Here is a 19,584-nt window from a genome sequence, read left to right as displayed (position 1 = left end):
ACATTTTTTTGAGAAATGTATTATATGAAAAATAAGCAGCATATATTCAGAAATTAATTTCTTTACCTTTTGACCTTGTAGCTGAGCAGAAGTCTGGTCTTGCTCAAGCCTAATATCACCCAGTGACATCAGTTTCTTCTCAGTTTCTGCTAGCCACGCTAACTCAGCATTAGCTGCCTGCTCAAACTAAACAAAGCAAAATGCACTGGCTGAACAATGTTGATAACTTCTGTATGTTCAATAACTTAAAATGTAAATGTGCATTGATTTTCAGTTATATTTTTTTCACAATCACCTTTTCAGACAAAAAGGCTTTGGCATAGGGCAGAAAGTTAACAAAATGGTGTTTCAGATACAAACAATACATCTCTTAAAAGAAATACATTGCTGTGTCGAAACTTATGTGGGTTGAGGCTTGTTCTGAACTAGTAATTTATTGAAAGCATTTACACATTTTTGGGCTTTTTTTTTTTTTTTTTTTTAAATCGGGGATATAATATAAAGTTGATGTGCCCCTGATTAAGCACAGATGTGCTGTGGGTAAAGGATGGATGTTCTGAATAATTCTCCGGTTTCTCAATTTATTCGGTGATTGTGTTTGTAGATTGACATGTTTGTTCACATGTCTTTTTATTATTTAAATGCTTGTCTTTAAATATAAGTAACATTGTGACCATTTTTTGTACTTTTATTATTTATGCTAACACACACTCTTTCCAAAACATAAAAATACGAAGGGAAAACATGAATAACAAAAATCAACTCCCAAACAAGGCGACATGACACAAAACATGTTTTGGCCTGCTCACCCTTAATCAGAGTGACTCTGTTCAACATTCAGAAAATGTTTTACAATGTTTCTTTGGTGTTATTTGATTTGCAACTTCTTTTCATGCAAAGGTTAAGAAAATAATGCAGCAGAAACAAAATAAAACAATTCTTGGCAGGGAACGAAGTACCGATAAGAAAGAATTAACTATCTACAAATTCAATGTAATAAACGTTTTAGCCATTCACAAGGCATATGACAGGGCTTCAGAATGCACTCGAAGGCTGAAAGCAGTATGATATACTTGGAATCTAAAAAAATATTTCCGTAAGGACTGTGTTAGCCCAAGCCACTGATCAATGAAGCAGATGGCTTTAACAAGCAGATTAGCTCTGCTCCTGAGATCAGTTGTCCGAGCAGGGTAAGTCAGATTCTTTTCAAGCAATTCTTTTGCTATTCAAGCTTAACAAATGGATGGCAACATTATTAACTGAACACCTTTGTTTTCAGCCACAAAGAGCAGGAGGCTTCTGTGTTTCGATCCCAGCAAACAAACATGTATGTGTGTATAGATTTTGGGGTGTTTTTGTGCACCTGCTGTGATTTCTGTATGGCAGCGTCTATTTCCTCTGCCTTTTGAGTTATGGTGTCGTTCACCAGTCTGTACCGCTCGTTGTCCTCTGTCACCATTTTATCCAGTCCCTCCCTTGCCCTCCAAGGCACTAACTCCAGAAGGGCACTGCTGACTTCATTGAGCGAGTCCAATAAGCCTTTGTTGTTCTTTGCTTCTTTTTTCAGCTCCTGTGAAATATGAGCAATTGTATTATATGAACATGCACACACACACTAGGCAAGAAAGGGGTGAATTTTCAAAGAGTTACGTGCTTAAAAATTAGCATACAGAAGGTGAATATTAAAAACCTGGCGCACACATCAATTAAGGGATGCGGAAACAAGTTGGGCTTAGGAGCGCCAACCCAATTGTAAAAAGTGCCCAGATAAGCACGTAAAACCCATTGTGTGCACATCTGCAAAGATTCCAAAAAGCGCCAGGTGTGAGCACGGTCTGGAAGGGGCATGAGCATTTCGGAGCCTGGCCAAGGGATGTAAACATAAATACTTACGCGCCCGGAGCCCATCATGTAACTTTACTTCTGCTATGGAGGATGTGTAAGTAATAAAATAAAACAATCAAGCCATTTCTGAGGGGTTTGAAGGGTCTGGGATAACTGGGGGGGGGGGGGGGGTGTGAAGGACCTAGCTCTTAACTGGGCGAACTGGTGGACAAACTGATTAAACTGGCAATATTGAGGATGCACACTCCTTTTAAAATTCTCCGACTTACATGGTAGAAGCGGGATTTGCATGCCAATACGCACGCCCACTTCAAACTGGCGCACATCCATGCACGGCCAGGCTATTTTATAACTTGCGCGCATACACATGTGCAAGTTATAAAATGGCTGTGTCTCTGGGTGCATGCCAACACACATGGACCCATGTGCACCCGTGGGCTGATTTGAAAATTGCCATCTATAAGGTGAATTTTAAAAGCCCGGCGCATGCTAAAACTGGGAGATACATGCACCAGCAGGGCTTGCAAGCACCGAGCGGATTTTAAAAGCAGCCCGGATATGCACATATCTCCCGCAGCACACACATCTCAAACACTGTCACAAGAAGGGCGGGGCGTGAACCAAAGATGTGAGCATAAATACTTATGCGCCTGGGCGCACACCCAGATCCCCCGTCATGTAACTTTACTTCTGCTATGGAGGAGGTGTAAATTAAAAAATAAAGACAACTGGGCAGATCTGCAGGGTTTTAATGGTCGGGGCTAACTGGGGGCGTGAAGGGTATTAAAGTAGGGAGGCCTGGAGGAACTATCCTTTAACTGGGCGAACTGGGGATGAACTAATTTAACTGGAAATATCGCGTGTGCCATTTTTAAAATTCTCCCATTTACACGATAGAAACGGGATTCACCTGCGACCACTTAAAATTAGATGTGCATGCACACAGCCAGGCTATTTTATAGCATATGCGTGCATATCTTGGCGTGGGCCGGCAAAAGCACAGATACGTGTGCCTGCACTGGTTTGAAAGTTACCATCTCTGTGAGCAAGAAGCCTGTACTTGCTCACATGCGATTTTAAAACCATCAAAAGTAAGCCATATTTTCAGTTTCATATGCACCTCTATGCATGAAAAAAAGGGGTGGTCTAGGAGTATGCTGGGGGAGGGACAAGGATTATGTGCATAAATTGTTATTTTATAAGAGACTTATGTGTGCACATTTGTCCACTTATTCGCATAATTTCAGACCTGCTAATTATTTTATGTAAGTGATATCAGATGTGTCTCTTGTTTGTTATTGGTTGGGTAGGAAGTCAGGGAGAATTGGGGGAGTTTACAGTGAAAAACAAGGAGGGTCTCGATGACCTGCAGGAAGACTGAGACTGGTGAAGGCTTTGGCAAACAAATGTTTTCAATTCTACACACGTTTTAAATATATGCTAACAAGTTGCAAGTAAAATATATGTGCATATGTTTTTAAAATAAGTAGAAAAAAGTGTGCGCTTTTAATGAATTAAAATGTACTTTTAATGCATTAAAAAAACAACTCACTTTCAATGCACTGTGGGTATTTGTGCATAACCATACATACACACATAGGGCCGGATTTTAAGAGGTACGCGCGGGTGTACATTTGTGCGCGCAACCCGGCGTGCACAATTGTGCAACTTGCGTGCGCCGAGCCACGCAGCCTTCCTCTGAAATCGGAGCTGCCTCAGAGGGAACTTTCCTTCCGCCCCGCCCCCCACCTTCCCCTCCCTTCCACTACCTAACCCGCCCCCCAGCCCTACCTAAAACCCCTCCTTACCTTTATCTTATAAGTTGCACCTGCCTCTGGGCAGGCGTAGGGCACGCGCGCCAGCCGACAGCCGGCTCGTGATCCTGGGCACATCAGCAAATGGCCACTGTGCCTGGAGGTTCCGGCCCCGCCCCTTTTTTCAAGCCCTGGAACATACGCACGTCCCGGGCCTATGCAAAATAGGCTTGGCGCGCGCAGGAGCAGCTTTTCGCGGTTACGCCCGTAACCCTTTTATTTATTTTATTTATTTATTTGCAGTTTTTATATACCGACATTTGTTTAGTAACCTCACATCGGTTCACAATTAACAGAAACATTGCAGCTGTGCCAAATAGAACGAACATGTGCAACAGTGCTTTACAATAAACAACAAACATTTACAATAAACAATAAACTTTACAATAAACTTGTTAACTGGGGGGGAGAGGGGAGAGAACAGTAGAACAATGAAAGGGAAAAATAATATAGTGGTACAAAGCAAATTGTTATCTCACTGAATTTATGAGTCTATAAATAAATAGAATGAATTTTATAAAACACAATTGGAAAAGAGAAAAGCTGGGTATGAGAGAAAGAAATGGGATAGAAGTCTTATATACAATTGATATATGATCGATATACAATCGATATGAATAATTGCCAACAAAACGTTAGGTGTGGTGAGAAAGAAAAAGGGGATTACATTTAAGTACATTAGTGGGCAAGGCTGTAGGAGTAAGGGAGAGAGGAGAGCGTAAGGGTTAAGTATAAGCCTGTAGGAAAAGCCATGTTTTCAGTTTTTGCTTAAATTTTATTGGGCATGTTTCTTGCCATAACTCCGGTGTCATATCGTTCCAACAGTTTGGTCCGGCTATGGTTATCGCACGCTTCCTAGTTGACTCAAGAGTGGTGGTTTTATGTGTGGGGGTGTGTAGGGTGGCTGCATGTTGTGTTCTAGGGGTTCTGGAGTGTTTGTGGAAGTAAAGTTCATTATTGAACCATGTCATGTTTTCATTGTGTAGGGTCTTGTGTATTAGACATAAGGTTTTGAACATGATTCTCTGCGCTATGGGGAGCCAGTGCAGATCTCTGAGTATGGGAGCAATATGTTCCGATTTTCTGGTGTTGGTGAGAATGCGTGTTGCTGCATTCTGAAGCATTTGTAGTGGTAGAATGGTAGTTTTGGGCAGGCCTAGGAGAAAGGCATTACAATAATCAACTTTCGAAAAAATGAGGGATTGCAGTACAGTACAGAAATCATGTTGGTAGAGTAATGGTCTTAATTTTTTTTTAGAGTGTGTAGTTTGAAGAACCCATCTTTAATAGTGTTGTTGATATGTTTTTTAAAATTAAGGTGGTTGTCTAAAGTGACTCCAAGGTTTTTAACAGTGTTAGTGATGTCAGGAGAAGTGAGTGATGTGTGAGTGGCAGCAATTGTGTTTTTGTGATTCTGTGGGGAAATGACCATAAGTTCTGTTTTATCGGGGTTAATGGCCAGATTGATGCTAGTAAGGAGGTTACTAATGGCGGTGAGGGGGGTATCCCATGTTTTAAGGGCATTATTAAGGGAGTCAGTGATGAGGATAACAATTTGTACGTCATCCGCATAGATGAAGTACATAAGGCCAAGTTCTGTCAATAGGTGACAAAGAGGGAGGATATAAATATTAAAGAGAGTAGAGGAGAGGGCAGATCCTTCTGGTACTCCTTGATTTATATTGTATGGTTGCGATTCATGGTTTTCCAAATTGACTTTATATTGCCGTCCTTGTAGGAAAGCTTCAAACCATTGCAGTGGGGTGTTACCTAAGCCGATTTCCTTGAGCCGTGTAATGAGAAGGTTGTGATTAATAGTATCGAAGGCCGCGGAAATGTCAAGCATGGCTAGTAGGAAGGATTGACCTTTGTCGAACCCAGTAAGTATGGTATTGATAAGAGAAATAAGCAGAGTTTCGGTGCTCATACATTTACGAAAACCATGTTGCAATGGTGAGAGAATTTCAAATTTTTCCAGGTGTTCAGTGAGCTGCATGTTTACAATTTTTTCAAGGATTTTTGCTATGAAGGGAAAGTTGGAAATAGGTCGGTAATTGGTTAGGTCAGGGGCATCAGCTTTGGGCTTTTTTAGAATAGGTCTGATGATAGCTTGTTTAAGTGTATTAGGGATTTCTCCGGAAGCTAGTGAGCAATTGATAATTTTAGCAATTGAGGGTGCTATGATTTCAGGGATGGAGAGAAGATGTTTGGTGGGTATGGTGTCACTTGGATGTGTGGCAGGTTTCATTTTTTTAATGGTATTTTGAATCTCTAGGGACGTGGTGGGTTCGAAGGCATTAAATATAGCAGAGGAATCATGTGGGATGGTTTCGGTCAGGGGGTTATTGCCAGGGAACCGTGCCATGATTTTAACTATTTTCTCGTGAAAGTATTTAGCTAAGTTCTCACTTTTGGTTTGGGCATCTTTATTACAGGTGGGAGTGGTATTGGTTTTAGTCATTTGTGTTACATACGTGAAGAGAGCGTTTGCATTAAATTGCAGGTCATGTATTTTTTTTGCATGGTAATTTTTTTTTGTGTTGAGAGTTTGCTCACGATAGATACGTAGAGTTGCTCTGTAAGTATTTCTTTTTGTGAGGGAGGGGTTGTTACGCCAATCTTTTTCCAATTTCCTGAGGGTGCGTTTTAGAGCTGTCAGTTCATAGGTTTGGAGGTAGACATATGCACATTTTATAATTTGCATATACCTCATATGCGCAGGTTACAAAATACTGTCATAGATCTCCCCACAGCCATGTACGTGCATATATGGGGCCATGCAGAGTTGTTTGAAAGTTACCCTCATAGCTCCCATACACGCACACTGTCCTAAATTGCTAGGGTAACCATATAGCTCCATGTCCACGGAAACAAGCTGAGCTGGCCCTGAGTTTGCCATATTGCATGCAGGGGAAATGTAGTCCAGATTTTCTTAGGGAACTCAATTGGGAAATGTATTAATTTATGTATTTATTACAATACTTAATCATGTGAAGATGCCAACCTAAATGGTTTACAAAGATTACATAAATATTTTAAAAACTCACAACAGATAAAACACAAGACCAAACAGATAAGTTTTTAACCCCTTGCAAAATCTATCTCCATACACGCAATGGAGTAAAACCAGGGTTGGCTCACATTTTTCCCCAGAACATGAGGTTATATGGATACCCAATACATGGTATACACACACACACACACACACACACACACACAGTTGCCATATACATGAATTTGACGAGCACAGGTCACATAACTAAGATTTTCAAAAAGATAGCTTAGAGAGCTTAACCTCAGTTCAATTGTATTAGCCTGGAATTGTTGAGCTGTCCCTTCAGTCGGCATTTTCAGACTATCAAACATAAGGATTTAGTAAAGCAGCCAGATGTTAATCAAAACAAAAGAAAATAGTATCTGTGAATGAGTAATGGAACAAAGGAATTAAGTGCCAAAATAAAGTTAATTAAGAAATCTGTATTATTGTATTATTTTAATCAAATGACTATAGTGCTCAATGCAGGATAGATGGATAGATTTTTTTTTCCCTTCTACATACTGGTGAAGCATTGTATATCATACAAATTAGTGTGTTTTATGTGTCTGGCAAACCAAACATTGCATTGAAAGAACTATTTTATTTGATAAGCCCATGCTTATCCCATTTAGATGCAACGTGTGACCTACTGGGAACTCTGGACTTGCTTCTACAAAATGTTTCCCTTGGCTTTCTTTCTTCATCAGTGGCATCAGAGAATTAAAAAATCATTTCATCTTAATACAGATCTTCCAAAGGATGGTTTTATTATTACTGTCACGGAGTGCGAGTCCTTAGGCTGTGGCAGAGTTAATATTACCCAGCCCATGAGGTATGGGCTGGGTCCCTGCCTGACAGCAGACAGGCACGCTACGGGGATGTATTTAATGTTTGGGTACTTGCCAGTAGGGGTGTGCATTCGTTTGCAACGTATTGGCAATCCGCAACATAAATGCCATATTCGTTGTATTCATGGGGGTCATGAAACGTATGGCGAACCCCCACAAATACAATGTATCACTAATGAATAAACTCCCACCCTCCTGACCCCCCAAGACTTGCCAAAAGTCCCTGGTGGTCCAGCGGGGGTCCTGGAGCAATCTCCTGCACTCGGGCTGTTGGCTGCCGGTATTCAAAATGGCGCAGATAGCCTTTCCCCTTACTATGTCACCGGGGCTACCGGTGCCATTGGTCGGCCCCTGTCACATGGTAGGAACAATGGACGGCTGGCGCCATCTTGAATACCAGCAGCCCACAGCCCGAGTGCAGGAGATGACTCCAGGACCCCCGCTGGACCACCAGGGACTTTTGGCAAGTCTTGGGGGGGGTCAGGAGGGTGGGGGGTAATTAAATTTAAAGGGTTGGGATGGATGGTTTTTTGGGAAACAAATACAAATATAACTAATGAACGGATCGGGGTCCCCTGAGAACGGATGCAACAGATTTGGGTCCCAACGAATACGAATACCGAATGGGACAAATCCATCCCTGCTGCACATCCCTACTTGCCAGGAACTTGTAACCTGTATTGGCTACTGTTGGAAACAGGATGCTGGGCTTGATGGACTCTCGGTCTGACCCAGTATGGCAACTTCTTAGGCTGGGACTGAGGAAGAGGCTTCACCTATACCAGCCCCTTTCCCTGCAAGTATGTACCTTTGGGTACGGAGGCCAGCAGGACTTAGGAGAAAGTCCCCAGCTAGGTAAGCAGTCCAAGAGCCAGGGCAGGAAGTGTTGGTATCCAGGAGAGGGTTAAAACAGGTGGTGATCAACTGGTGTTGGTATCCAGTTAAAGGTCGAGGCAGACGGTAGTCAAGCAGTGACAATATGCAGGTGAGGGTCAAGACAGGCGGCAATCACTCTGTGTTGGTATCCAGGCAAGGGATGAGGCGGCAGGGAAACAGAGAAGGAAGGGGAGATGTACAGGACCAGCGAGACAAAAGAAGGTAAAGCAGGAACTGGAACAAGACAGGAGCAGAGGCAAGGCAGGAACTGGAACAAGGTAAGAGTAAGGCAGGAATGAAGGCAGGATCCAAATAGCAACGGACACCAACTGATTCAGAAGGACCTATTGCTGAAGTATCAGACTGAGGCAACGCTAGTATTTAAATCCCCGGGCGGGTTGACATTATCAAGGAGAGCCGTGAAGCTGATTCCTGCCCTGAGCCCTTTACAGGCGCGAGCTGCATCTGTGCACATGCCTAAGAAGCCGTCACATGGGAGTCGATGGCATTCCAGGGCCGAAAGTTGGGTTAGCAGGCCGCGGGATGGGCACTGCAGTCAGCATGGCATTACAATTACAATATGAAAAGCTAAAAATAAGGTTAATTAGCCAGGGAAGTCTTAATGACAGTTCCTGAGATGGGTATTTGTGCTGCTGACTTCTGAATTCAGTTGCTGAGTGGAATATACTTTATATATATATTTTGTACAAGCCCGTTCAAGTTAGATTACAGTCAATTAAACCAAAACATTACAAATCAATATATAAAATATATGTAACACCAGTCAAAACAATTATGCAAATATAAAATACCTAAAAATAAAATAAATTTCCAGATAAATTTTAAACTATAACTCTTATGAGCACAGCATATGACACAGGAAAGAGATTCTGATTCTTTATTTTAATCCCCTGGGTCCTGACCTTAAATTGCCAATCTGGTACCAGTTTGTGTCCCTGGTTTTTCATGGTCTTGTACCAAATATAAGCTTAACAGGTTAAGAGTCACATTTCTGGGCAAACAATGCTATAGTTAAAGCCAAAACATAAATACAACACATTCTATACAGCGTAATAAAATTTAACATACTTTTTGCCTTTCTTGTGCTTTATTTAATTCATCTCCTTTCGGGGTCTGAGCTTCATAAGAAAGCAATTCCACCTCCACTTTATCAAGCCAATTGCAAAGCTCCATATGAGTTGATTGCAGTTGGTTTGCCAGCTGCAGGGCCTGCTCCAGAATCTTGAACACATCAGAACTCAATTTAGTGATATCGGAATATCTTGCTTTGATGCCATCCAACTTCTCTTGGATTATTACTACTTCATCACCTGAAATGACAAAAGCACATCAGCTCTTTTTTCTACAATGCAGAATAACCTAACAACAAGAAATCTTTTATTTCTGCACAATGCTTCAAACAGAAGGACAGAGGACACAAGATAGCTTTTCAGGATTTTATTAACATTATATCTCTCATCCTTGAATCCCTTTCTGGATCCCCACTTCCTTCTACATCAAACACGGTAAAAGCGGGATTAAACTGTTTAACTAAAAAAATACACACAGGTTTCCCCATCTCCTTTTAGACTGAACCAAGGAATATTTTAAGCCTTTCAGGACGTAATTTTGTAACTTTGCACAGAAGTTAGCCAGTAAATATGCGTATGTTAAATCAAATTTCAAAGTGGATTTCTGTATATAAGACCTCTTTGAAAATTTATCTGGGCAAAACTGCCAGCACTTTGGTGCCGATAGCTTTCTCAAGAGAATATGCACAGACTCTTAAAATTAAAATGTATGTGGTGAACTTTCAAAATGTTACTTGGGTAAAAATTAGCATATACATGCATTAAGCAGCCTCTATTTATGTATTCCGTAATTCATAAAAGTCCAAAATACACACATATTTTCACTTTTGTGTGCACATATGCGCGCATAAAAAAGATGGGGCCAAAAGACATCCACATAGGGCCAGATTTTCATAAGCATTTACACGCTTAGAAATGGGTTTTACATGTGTAAATACACTTTTCTTGTATAAGTGGGCTTTTGAAAATTGCTACAATAGGATTTACACATGTTTATCATTTTGAAAATTACCCCCCCCCCCCATATATTTGCCAACTTTCTGGTGTAATCTGACACTTGATTGTTATCTGGCATAAATGATATTAAACTTTATGGTGTCTGTGTGGGAGGGTCTGGGTGAACTGGGGTGAGATCAGGCTGAAGAAGCAGGAGAGTCTGGATGACCCGGAGAAGGACTGGACGAACTGGTGGACTAATTGGTAAAACCAGTAACTTCCTTGACGTGCGCAGGTTTTAAAATACACTGATTGATGCTAGTTAAGTCCTACCTTATTTTTGCATGTAAAATAAAGTGCATCTATTTTTAAAACAGATAGGAAAAGTATGTGCTTTAAATGCATTGCATGTATTCTCATGTAAGCCTACACATGCTTGTATGTTGTGGGTTAGAGTTACACACATTATACAAAGCAGGTTTTAAAATACTAGCATAGATCTGCTCGTGGCCGCATATGCCGATTCGTGCATTTGCTGGAAAGTCATTCTCCCTGTGCATAAGTTCCAACCCTGTCAAGACTCCACCCCCCCCGGAACACCTTTCATCAATGCATGTAAAAAACACATGTAAAACGAAGATAATTCTGAAAGAGACTTCTGCAGGTAAAGTAGAGCCTTACCCATAGAAATCGCCCTTTAGAAAACTGTAGGACCATTACGCATGTCAAGTTACATGCATAAACACTGTATGCACATATTTTTATGTGCATAAAGGTGAATTTTAAAAGCCAGACCGTGCATGTAGGACATGCGCCTGTCCACCAGATCTTAAAAGTCGCCCACATGCACGCACGAGTCCCGATGTGCAAATATCTCACTTTGGACAAAAAAACAGGGGCAGAGTGTGGGCGGGGCATGGACATTCCGGGGCGGGGCCAAGAGTTGTGCGTATAAGTACGTATGCGCCTAGGCACATGCCCAGGTCTACTGCCACATTACTTTACTTCTGCTATTGAGGACGTGTAAGTCTAAATAAAAATGTTTGTAGGCATCTCAGAGGATTTTGAGAGGTCTGGGTTTACAGAGGTGGGCAGGATGTAGGCTAATGAACCAAGGGGATTTTGAGGACCTAGCTGTAGACTGGGCAAACTGGTCATGGTGTGGATGCATGCCTGTTATAAAATTCTCTCATTTACACGGTTCAAACCCAACTTATGCTACAGGGCACGCACAAGCCTAAATTAGGTGCACATATATGCGTTTCTAGGCTATTTTATAACATGCGTGCATATGAGCACATATGTTATAAAAATATCCACATAGCTGGGTACACGCCAACACACATACATATATGTGCACCAGTGCACTGGTTTGAAAGTTAACGTCATAGGGGAGAGGTATTCCAGGGAGGTTGGGACTTATGTGCATACTTTTTGATTTTAAAAAGTGTGTGTGAAAATTCTCTTAACAAAACTGCACACATACCAAATAGCACATGTAATTGTGTGTGCAGGGCTTTACTGCAATAATTTTCAAAGCAAAATTGCATATGTAAGTACAGTTTAACAACTGTTGTAGCATGCACGCATAAAAGCCCACAAAATTATGCCACCTGTTATAATATTACCCCTCCTCCACAATCTGTGTGTATGCAATTTTCTAAAGGGTAATTTCTGTGGGCAAGGTAGGTTCCAAAACGCATGTACCTGCAGTCATGGCAAAGAATGGCATTCCTGTGGTTGTGTTTTGGTCTAGGGAGGAAAATACCATGCATGCATTTTATTTTCATATGTACATGTGCTATTTTGACCCACTCTCACACCCACTGTCTGCACAAATAGCAGATTTAAAGTATGCAGACATTTGGGTGGTAACTTTGTAACGGCTGTCATAAATACTAAATCAAATACGTGCATAAAAGTTACACCAATTTTCGTTCAGAAAATATGTGCATAATTTACCTTTGGTCACCAGACCTAACTACACACAATTATACTTTTTAATCTGTGCGTATTTACTCTTTCAAAAAATACAAAGACTAACTCCATGAAGTTAATAAGTAGCACATTCAAAACAAATTGGAGAAAGTTCTTATTCACTCAACGCACAATTAAACTCTGGAATTCATTGACGGAGAATGTGGTTAAGGTAGTTAGCATAGCTGGGTTTAAAAAAGGTTTGGACAGATTTGTGGAGAAGTCAATAAACTGTTATTAAACAAATAGACTTATGGCCAGATTTTAAATCCCCCACGCACGTAAAAAACGGAGGTTACGCGCGTGGCTGGGCTGGACTCAAAGGGGCCCAGCCATGCACATAACCTCTGTTACATGCCAAAGAACCGGGCCCAGATAAAGGGTAGGGGCTGGGCTGGAGGTGCCAGTACAGCGGCCATTTACCACTGTGCCGGGAAGCGCAGGCCGGCAGGGTGCCGGCGCATGCAACCTGCTACTGCTCCTGTTGAGAATAAGGTACAAAAAAAATAAAAAACTACGGGTAGATAGGATAAGAATAGGGGCGGGAATGGAGGATAGGGTAGGGAAGTTCTCTCCCAGTCCGCTCTTTAATTGGAGTGGACTGGGAGGGAACTGGGAAAGGCTGGGATGCATTGCCGCGTGAATTTTGCATAATTGTACCCCCCCCCTTGCGCACGTGCACACAGATTACAAAATCTGGTGCGCATGTGCACGCAGCCTGATGATTTTATAGCACTCGCACGCCAGCGCGCATGTTTTAAAATTGGCTCGTCCTTGTGTGCACGCACCTTTCAAAATCTGCCCGTAAAGAAATACCCACTACTTACCACTGCACAATAGCAGCATGGGATCTAGTTACTGTATGGGATCCTGCCAGGATTGGCCACCTTTGGAAACAGAATACTGAGCTTGATGGACCCTCGGTCTGACTCAGTATGGTAAATTCTTAGGTTGTTAAATTCTTAGGGCTTGGCTTATAAGAACAGGTGTTTGGAAATAATGCACAGAAGGGACAAAGGAGGGCTTTTTTTAATGCCTAGAAATGAAAGGGGAAATGTTCTGAGTATTACCAATTTGTTATATCATCCTATATTTAATAGAGATGTGTTTCAGGTAAAAGTTTCGTGTCTGGCTTTGTTTTGAGGCCCCCCCGGGCGGGAATTTCATTTTTCCCGTGGTTCGGGGGGTTTTTTTCGGGGGCCCCGATTTTCGGGTTAGTGCGCACTAACTAAAAAAATGAATTTTTTCCAAAATTTCGGAAAAAAATCAATCATTTTTCAGTTCTCTCGAACCATTCTGAATTAGGCAATTTCGTTGACATTGCCTAATTCGGGAAAAATGATTGCAAATCCCTAATATTTAACGAGCAGTGCATATCAGCACTTGTACAGGAAGGTAAACAAATAACATGAACTATGGACAAAAACAACAGAAAAGGTGTCTGATAAAGGGGAGAGAGTTAAGGGTTCAAAAGACACAGACCCCAAAGGATTTAAACTTGGAGAAAGAATTGATAGGATGGATGAGAAATAAAAAAAAGAAAGCTGGCTATGAGAGTAGAAATCACAGCAGCTGGACCTGAGGAAATATATGAAATCTGCATTGGCACAACAGTTTTTGAGACATTCCAGATTTTACTGTGAACTTAAATAGCCAAATCTTGCCAGGCAAACCTCTGTGTTCCTGGTGAAGCTGGAGTGGGTAATTTTCAAGCAACCCGTGTAATACTTTCAACAAAGAGAAACTATGAACGAGTAGATGTGACTCAGTTATTTACACTTTCGAATAATAGAAGGACTAGGAGGCATTCCATGAAGTTAGCAAGTAGAACATTTAAGACTAATCGGAGAAAAGCTCTGGAATTTGTTGCCAGAGGTTGTGGTTAGTGCAGTTAGTGTTGCTGGGTTCAAAAAAGGTTTGCATATGTTCTTGTAGGAGAAGTCCATTAACAGCTATTAATCAAGTTTACTTAGGGAATAGCCACTACTATTAATTGCATCAGTGGCATGAGATCTTCTTAGTGTTTGGGTAATTGCCAGGTTCTTGTGGCCTGGTTTGACCTCTGTTGGAAACAGGATGCTGGGCTTCTTTTCCTTTTTTATTTTGATTGCCATTCTCTGTACCTTCCAATGCAACTATATATTTTTTGACATACAAGAACTACATACAGTGCTAGGTGCAGTCTCACCATGGAGCAATACAGAGGCAATATGAGACTTGCTGTTTTATTCTCCATTCCTTTCCTAATAATTCCTAACATTCTGCTTACTTTTTTGACCACACCGTACACTGAACTGAGAATTTCAAAGTATTGTCCACTGAGACACCCAGATTTTTTTTTCCCTGAGTGGTAAGTCCTAATATGGAACCTTATATTGTGTAACTACAGTGTGGGTTACTTATCCCCATATACATCACTTTGCACTTGTGCACATTAAATTTGAAGTGCCAATTAAATGTCCAGCCTTCCAGTCTTGCAAGATCCTCCTGCAATTTTTCACAATCCACTTGTGATTTAACAACTCAGGATAATTTTGTGTCTTCTGCAAATGCCTTCTGAAAATCCAAATACACTCAATGCACCTGCTTACCATTATCCACATTTATTAACCCCTACAAAAATGTATAGATTGTGTAAATCCATTCTAGCTGTGTCCCATTAAACCATGTCTTTCTATATGTTCTGTGATTTTGTTTAGAATAGTTCTTTAATAATGGTTTATGGATTTTTCCTCCAGGAACTTGTCAAACCATTTTTAAACACAGCTACATTAATAACTTTCACCACATCCTCTGGCAATGAATTCCAGAGCTTAATTATGTGTTGCATAAAAAAAGTAATTTCTCTTATTAGTTGTTTGTTTGTTTTTTGTAATTTAAATTTTATTAAACAACACAGAAAGAATACAAAACAGGCTACAGCTGTTGCCCAAATGTAACAGCAGCACTCTAAATTGCAATAAAATGATGAGATCATAATCCTGTGTATGAGTTTCTCATTTTGTACCTCCCCTTATGCACCCTCCCCCACTCATCTGTTTTACCTAGTAAAATCATTGTATATCCCCTAGTATTTGTATTTTTTTAAAGAGTAAACAACTGATTAATGTTTACTCATTCCATTCAATTCATTATTTTATAAACCTCTATCATATCTCCCCTCGGCTGTCTTTTCTCCAAGCTGAAAAGTCTTAACCTCTTTAGCCTTTCCTCACAGGAGAATCATTCCATCCTGTTTATCATTTTGAATGCCCTTCTCTGAACTTTTTCTAGTTCTGCTGTATCTTTTTTTTTTTTTAGATGTGGTGACCAGAACTGCACTCAACACTCAAGATGGTATTAAATTGTCAATAGGTTTTACCCACGTTAAGTGAACTTAATATGGGTAAACAGGTTTCTGAAAATTGCCGATAGTTTGTTACCATTTACATTTACCTCTGAAAATTACCCTGAGAAACATCAGAAATGAAGGTCATAAAAGGTTATTGCATTAAATATTTTACCTTATCCTACTGTGGACTTGTAACTCAGAATGTTAGGAATTATTCAGAAAGGAATAGAAACCAAAACTGTGAATATCATAATGCCGCTGTACTGTACAATCCATGGTATGGCCATACCTTAAATACTGTATGCAGTTCTGGTTGCTGCCCCTCAAAAATGACACAGCAGAACTAGAAAATGTACGGAGAAGTGCTACAAAAATGATTACGGGGACGGAATGACTTCCTTATGAAGCAAGGCTAAACAGATTAGGGCTCTTCAGCTTGGAGGAGAAATGACATATAGGGGATATGACAGAGGTCCATAAAATTGTGTGTGAGCCCTCTGGGGACAGAGAAATACCTATAGTACCTGAATGCAATCTGTTTTGAAGTGCCTGAAAAAGCTGACTACAAATTTTTTAAAAAGTGACATAAGATCATAAAATTGTGTGTGATACAGTACAGGTTAAAAGGGAAAGGTTATTTATACTATAAAATAGTGCTAGGGCTAGAGCAGAGGATAATAAGCTGGTGTGTCGCAATCGACCTGGTCCTTCACATGGGTGTGTGTGGCTCATCTTCCCTCCCACTACTTTGCTCCTTATCTGCCCGGGCTATTAGTAGAGCCAATAGCAGCACTCACCTCACTTCTACAACACCGGGAGGAGAGGGTGGGCAGGCAAGGGAACGACTTTTTTTTTTCAGTACAGCTGGAAGAGGAAGTGGGGTGAGCCCACATGGGAAAGAGAGGTCACATTGCTAAGTCTGAGAAAGAGGAGCAGCAAGGGCTCTGGGCCTGCTTTGGGACTGATTGAAGAGAAGAGAAGGAGCAGGACGGATGGAGTTTCCAAGAGAAGCAGCATCAGCCCCAGCGGCTTCAAGAAAAATTAAGAGTCCCTTCGGCCGCAGGGGCTGGAGGAGGACGACAGGCTGAGACTGCTTCTGCCCACTTGTGCTTCTGGGAGAAGACAGACAGCGTGTGTGTGTGTCTGTGTGAGAATGAACATGTGAGAATAAAGGACAGCCTGTGTGTGTGTTTGTGAAATTGAACATTGAGAGTGAGAGACAGCCTGTCTGGATGTGTTTATATATGTATGCGTGTGAATGAGTGAGAGACAGCGTGTGTGTGTGTGTGTGTGTGTGTGAGTGCATGTGTCAGAGACTGAGCAAGTGAGAATGAAAGACAGCCTGTCTAGGTGTGTTTATATATATGTGTGTGAGTGAAACTGAGCAAGTGAGAGTGAAAGCTTTTGTGTCTGTATGAGACTAAGAATGTGAGAGAGACAGCTTGTATTTGTGTGTGTCTGCGTGAATGAGACTAAGCATGTAAGAGTGAGAGACAGCCTGTATGTGTGAGATGGAAAATATGAGAGAGACAGCCTTTGTGTGTGTGAGAGAGAGAGACTCTTGAGCCTGTGAGGATGTGTAAGACTGAGAACGTGAGAGTGAGTGACAGCCTATACATGTATGTGAGACTAAACATGTGAAAGTGAGAGTCACCATGTGTGTGTTTATGTGTTTGTCAGAGACTGAGCATGTGAGTGAGAGTGTGTGTGTGCATGTATGTGTGAGTGTATGTCAAAGTGAAAGGCATCCTGTGTGTGTGTGGCAGAGACTGAGCATGTGAAAGAGAGATAGCCCGTGTGTGAGAGGGAGTATGTGCTACAGACTGAGCAAGTGAAAGTGAGAGATAGCCTGCATGTGTGTGAGAGAGAGAGAGAGAGAGAGATTACATGTGAGAGTGAGGGAGGGTATATGTGGATATATGAGAGAGAGAGAAGAAAGTCTGTGCACAACAACCCCCTTCCCTCTTTGCCAGCTAATCCACAACAATCTCAGGGCACCTGGAAATCAAAAGTTTCTAGATATGGAGAGTAGGGGATTTCATTTTATCCTTATAAGTTTTAATTATTGGATGTTTGCATCTGCTGTTTGGAACATTTTTGTGAGTTTTTAATTTTTGGATATTATTCTATTCTTCAGCTTTTATGAAATCGTTATTCTTTTTATTTATTTGATTTTATATTTCTATATTTTATTTTTTTCTGAGGAATGGTGAATCTTTTTCCATTGCACTGCATACAGAGTCTGGCTTGCTGTGGTTTCCAGTTCAGTTCTTGTCTACATGGTTTCTAGTCATACTTATGCTTTTTTTTTTTTTTTTTTTTTTTTTAAATCTGTATTTGGTGAGGGTCTGTCTGTATTCTGCATGTATGACCGAGGTGAGGTATTCTGCCAGTGTGTAGTTTCTGTGTAGGGATCTATAGCAGCCTATAGATCCCTATAGGCTCTATTTCCCTAATAGAAGGTGTAATATTAGCACTGCTGTCTTTTCATAGGTAGGGTGATTACTATTTGCATGCTGGCAGTTACTATTGTTTTGGTATGGAGATTTACTATATTGATGTTATACTTCTTTTATTCATGATTTTCCGAGGGCTAAACCCACACTGAACATGTTACAATAGGCCTAATACCATATGAGTTTCAAGTGTCTTTTTTATTTTTTACCTTTATCACAGGGTTTTCAGATTGGCATTTCAGCAGTGCATGTAAATTTTTACACTGTATTTTTAATGTAATTTTTCATGTAAAATCTATTATAAATGCATAAGTTTTAATTGTGTGGGGGGGGGGAGAAGGTGTGCAAGGCTGAATGGTTCACCTAGCTCTCCTAATACCTTTGCATCAGTCCTGCAAGGCAGATTTCTTCCCCCACTGGGCCCAGTAGGACACAGCTCTTGCCCTCCATTCACGCCAGAGTCCAGTGAGAAATGGCAATTCTCTTTCTCTTCCGGGACAGTGATAACAGATTCTATCTTCCCTTGCTAAGTAAGTGACAACAAAAGAAAAAAAGCTTGGTGGCCGCGTAGGGGACAGAGAATGCAGCTTGTACAAAAATGATATCATTTCTGTTCAAAGAGAACACTTATCTTTTCCTGGTGGTTATTCTTAATAATAAAAATAACACTGAGGCTCTTTTTTTAGATTGGCTTTGGACTGTAGTGAGTAGAGTGTCACACATGTGAGCAGTGTCTGTTAGGTGTGTCACAACAGGAAAAAAAAGGTTGAGAACCACTAGACTAGAGGACGCTCCCTGAAACAGGTAGCAGATTTAAAGCAAATTCAATAAACTATTTTTTTCAATTCAACGCATAACTGGACTATGGAACTTGTTTCCAGAAAATGCGGTTGAAGCTAGTAATATAACTGAGTTTAAAGAAGGTTTGAGTATGTTTCTGGAGGACAGTAGGGGTGTGTATTCGGTCCCTACATATTGGCAATCCGCAACGGATCTGCCAATATTCATTGTATTCATGGGGAAGCGAAACATATCGCGATTCCCCACGGATACAACGAATTTTCGCCGAATTATTTGGCCGCCAATTTAAACAACCCCCCCCTCCTGATCCCCCCCCAAGACTTACCAAAACTCCCTGGTGGTCCAGCGGGGGATCCTGGAGCCATCCCATGCAGTTCAAAATGGCGCAGATAGCCTTTGACCTATGTCACAGGGGCTACCGGTGCCATTAGTCAGCCCCTGTCACATGGCCATCAGCGCCATCTTGTGCTCCTACCATGTGACAGGGGCTGACCAATGGCACCGGTAGCCCCTGTGACATAGCAAGGGCAAGGCTATCGGCGCCATTTTGGTTCCTGGCACCCGACGGCACG

General features: G+C 41.2%; 1 protein-coding gene across 1 annotated transcript in view; it reads right to left on the bottom strand.

Moving 5' to 3' along the window:
- Window positions 1-19,584, bottom strand: part of DST (dystonin) — a 925,809-nt gene that overhangs the window by 158,273 nt on the left and 747,952 nt on the right. The window contains 3 exon segments of the mRNA XM_029595689.1: window positions 67-186; window positions 1,364-1,570; window positions 9,510-9,751. Coding sequence (XP_029451549.1) covers window positions 67-186; window positions 1,364-1,570; window positions 9,510-9,751 — 569 coding nt within the window.

The sequence above is a fragment of the Rhinatrema bivittatum genome, chromosome 3 (assembly GCF_901001135.1).
Source record: "Rhinatrema bivittatum chromosome 3, aRhiBiv1.1, whole genome shotgun sequence".
Lineage (NCBI taxonomy): Eukaryota > Metazoa > Chordata > Amphibia > Gymnophiona > Rhinatrematidae > Rhinatrema > Rhinatrema bivittatum.
The sequence above is the reverse complement of the archived record's forward strand: the minus strand, read 5'-3'. Positions and strand labels throughout refer to the sequence as shown.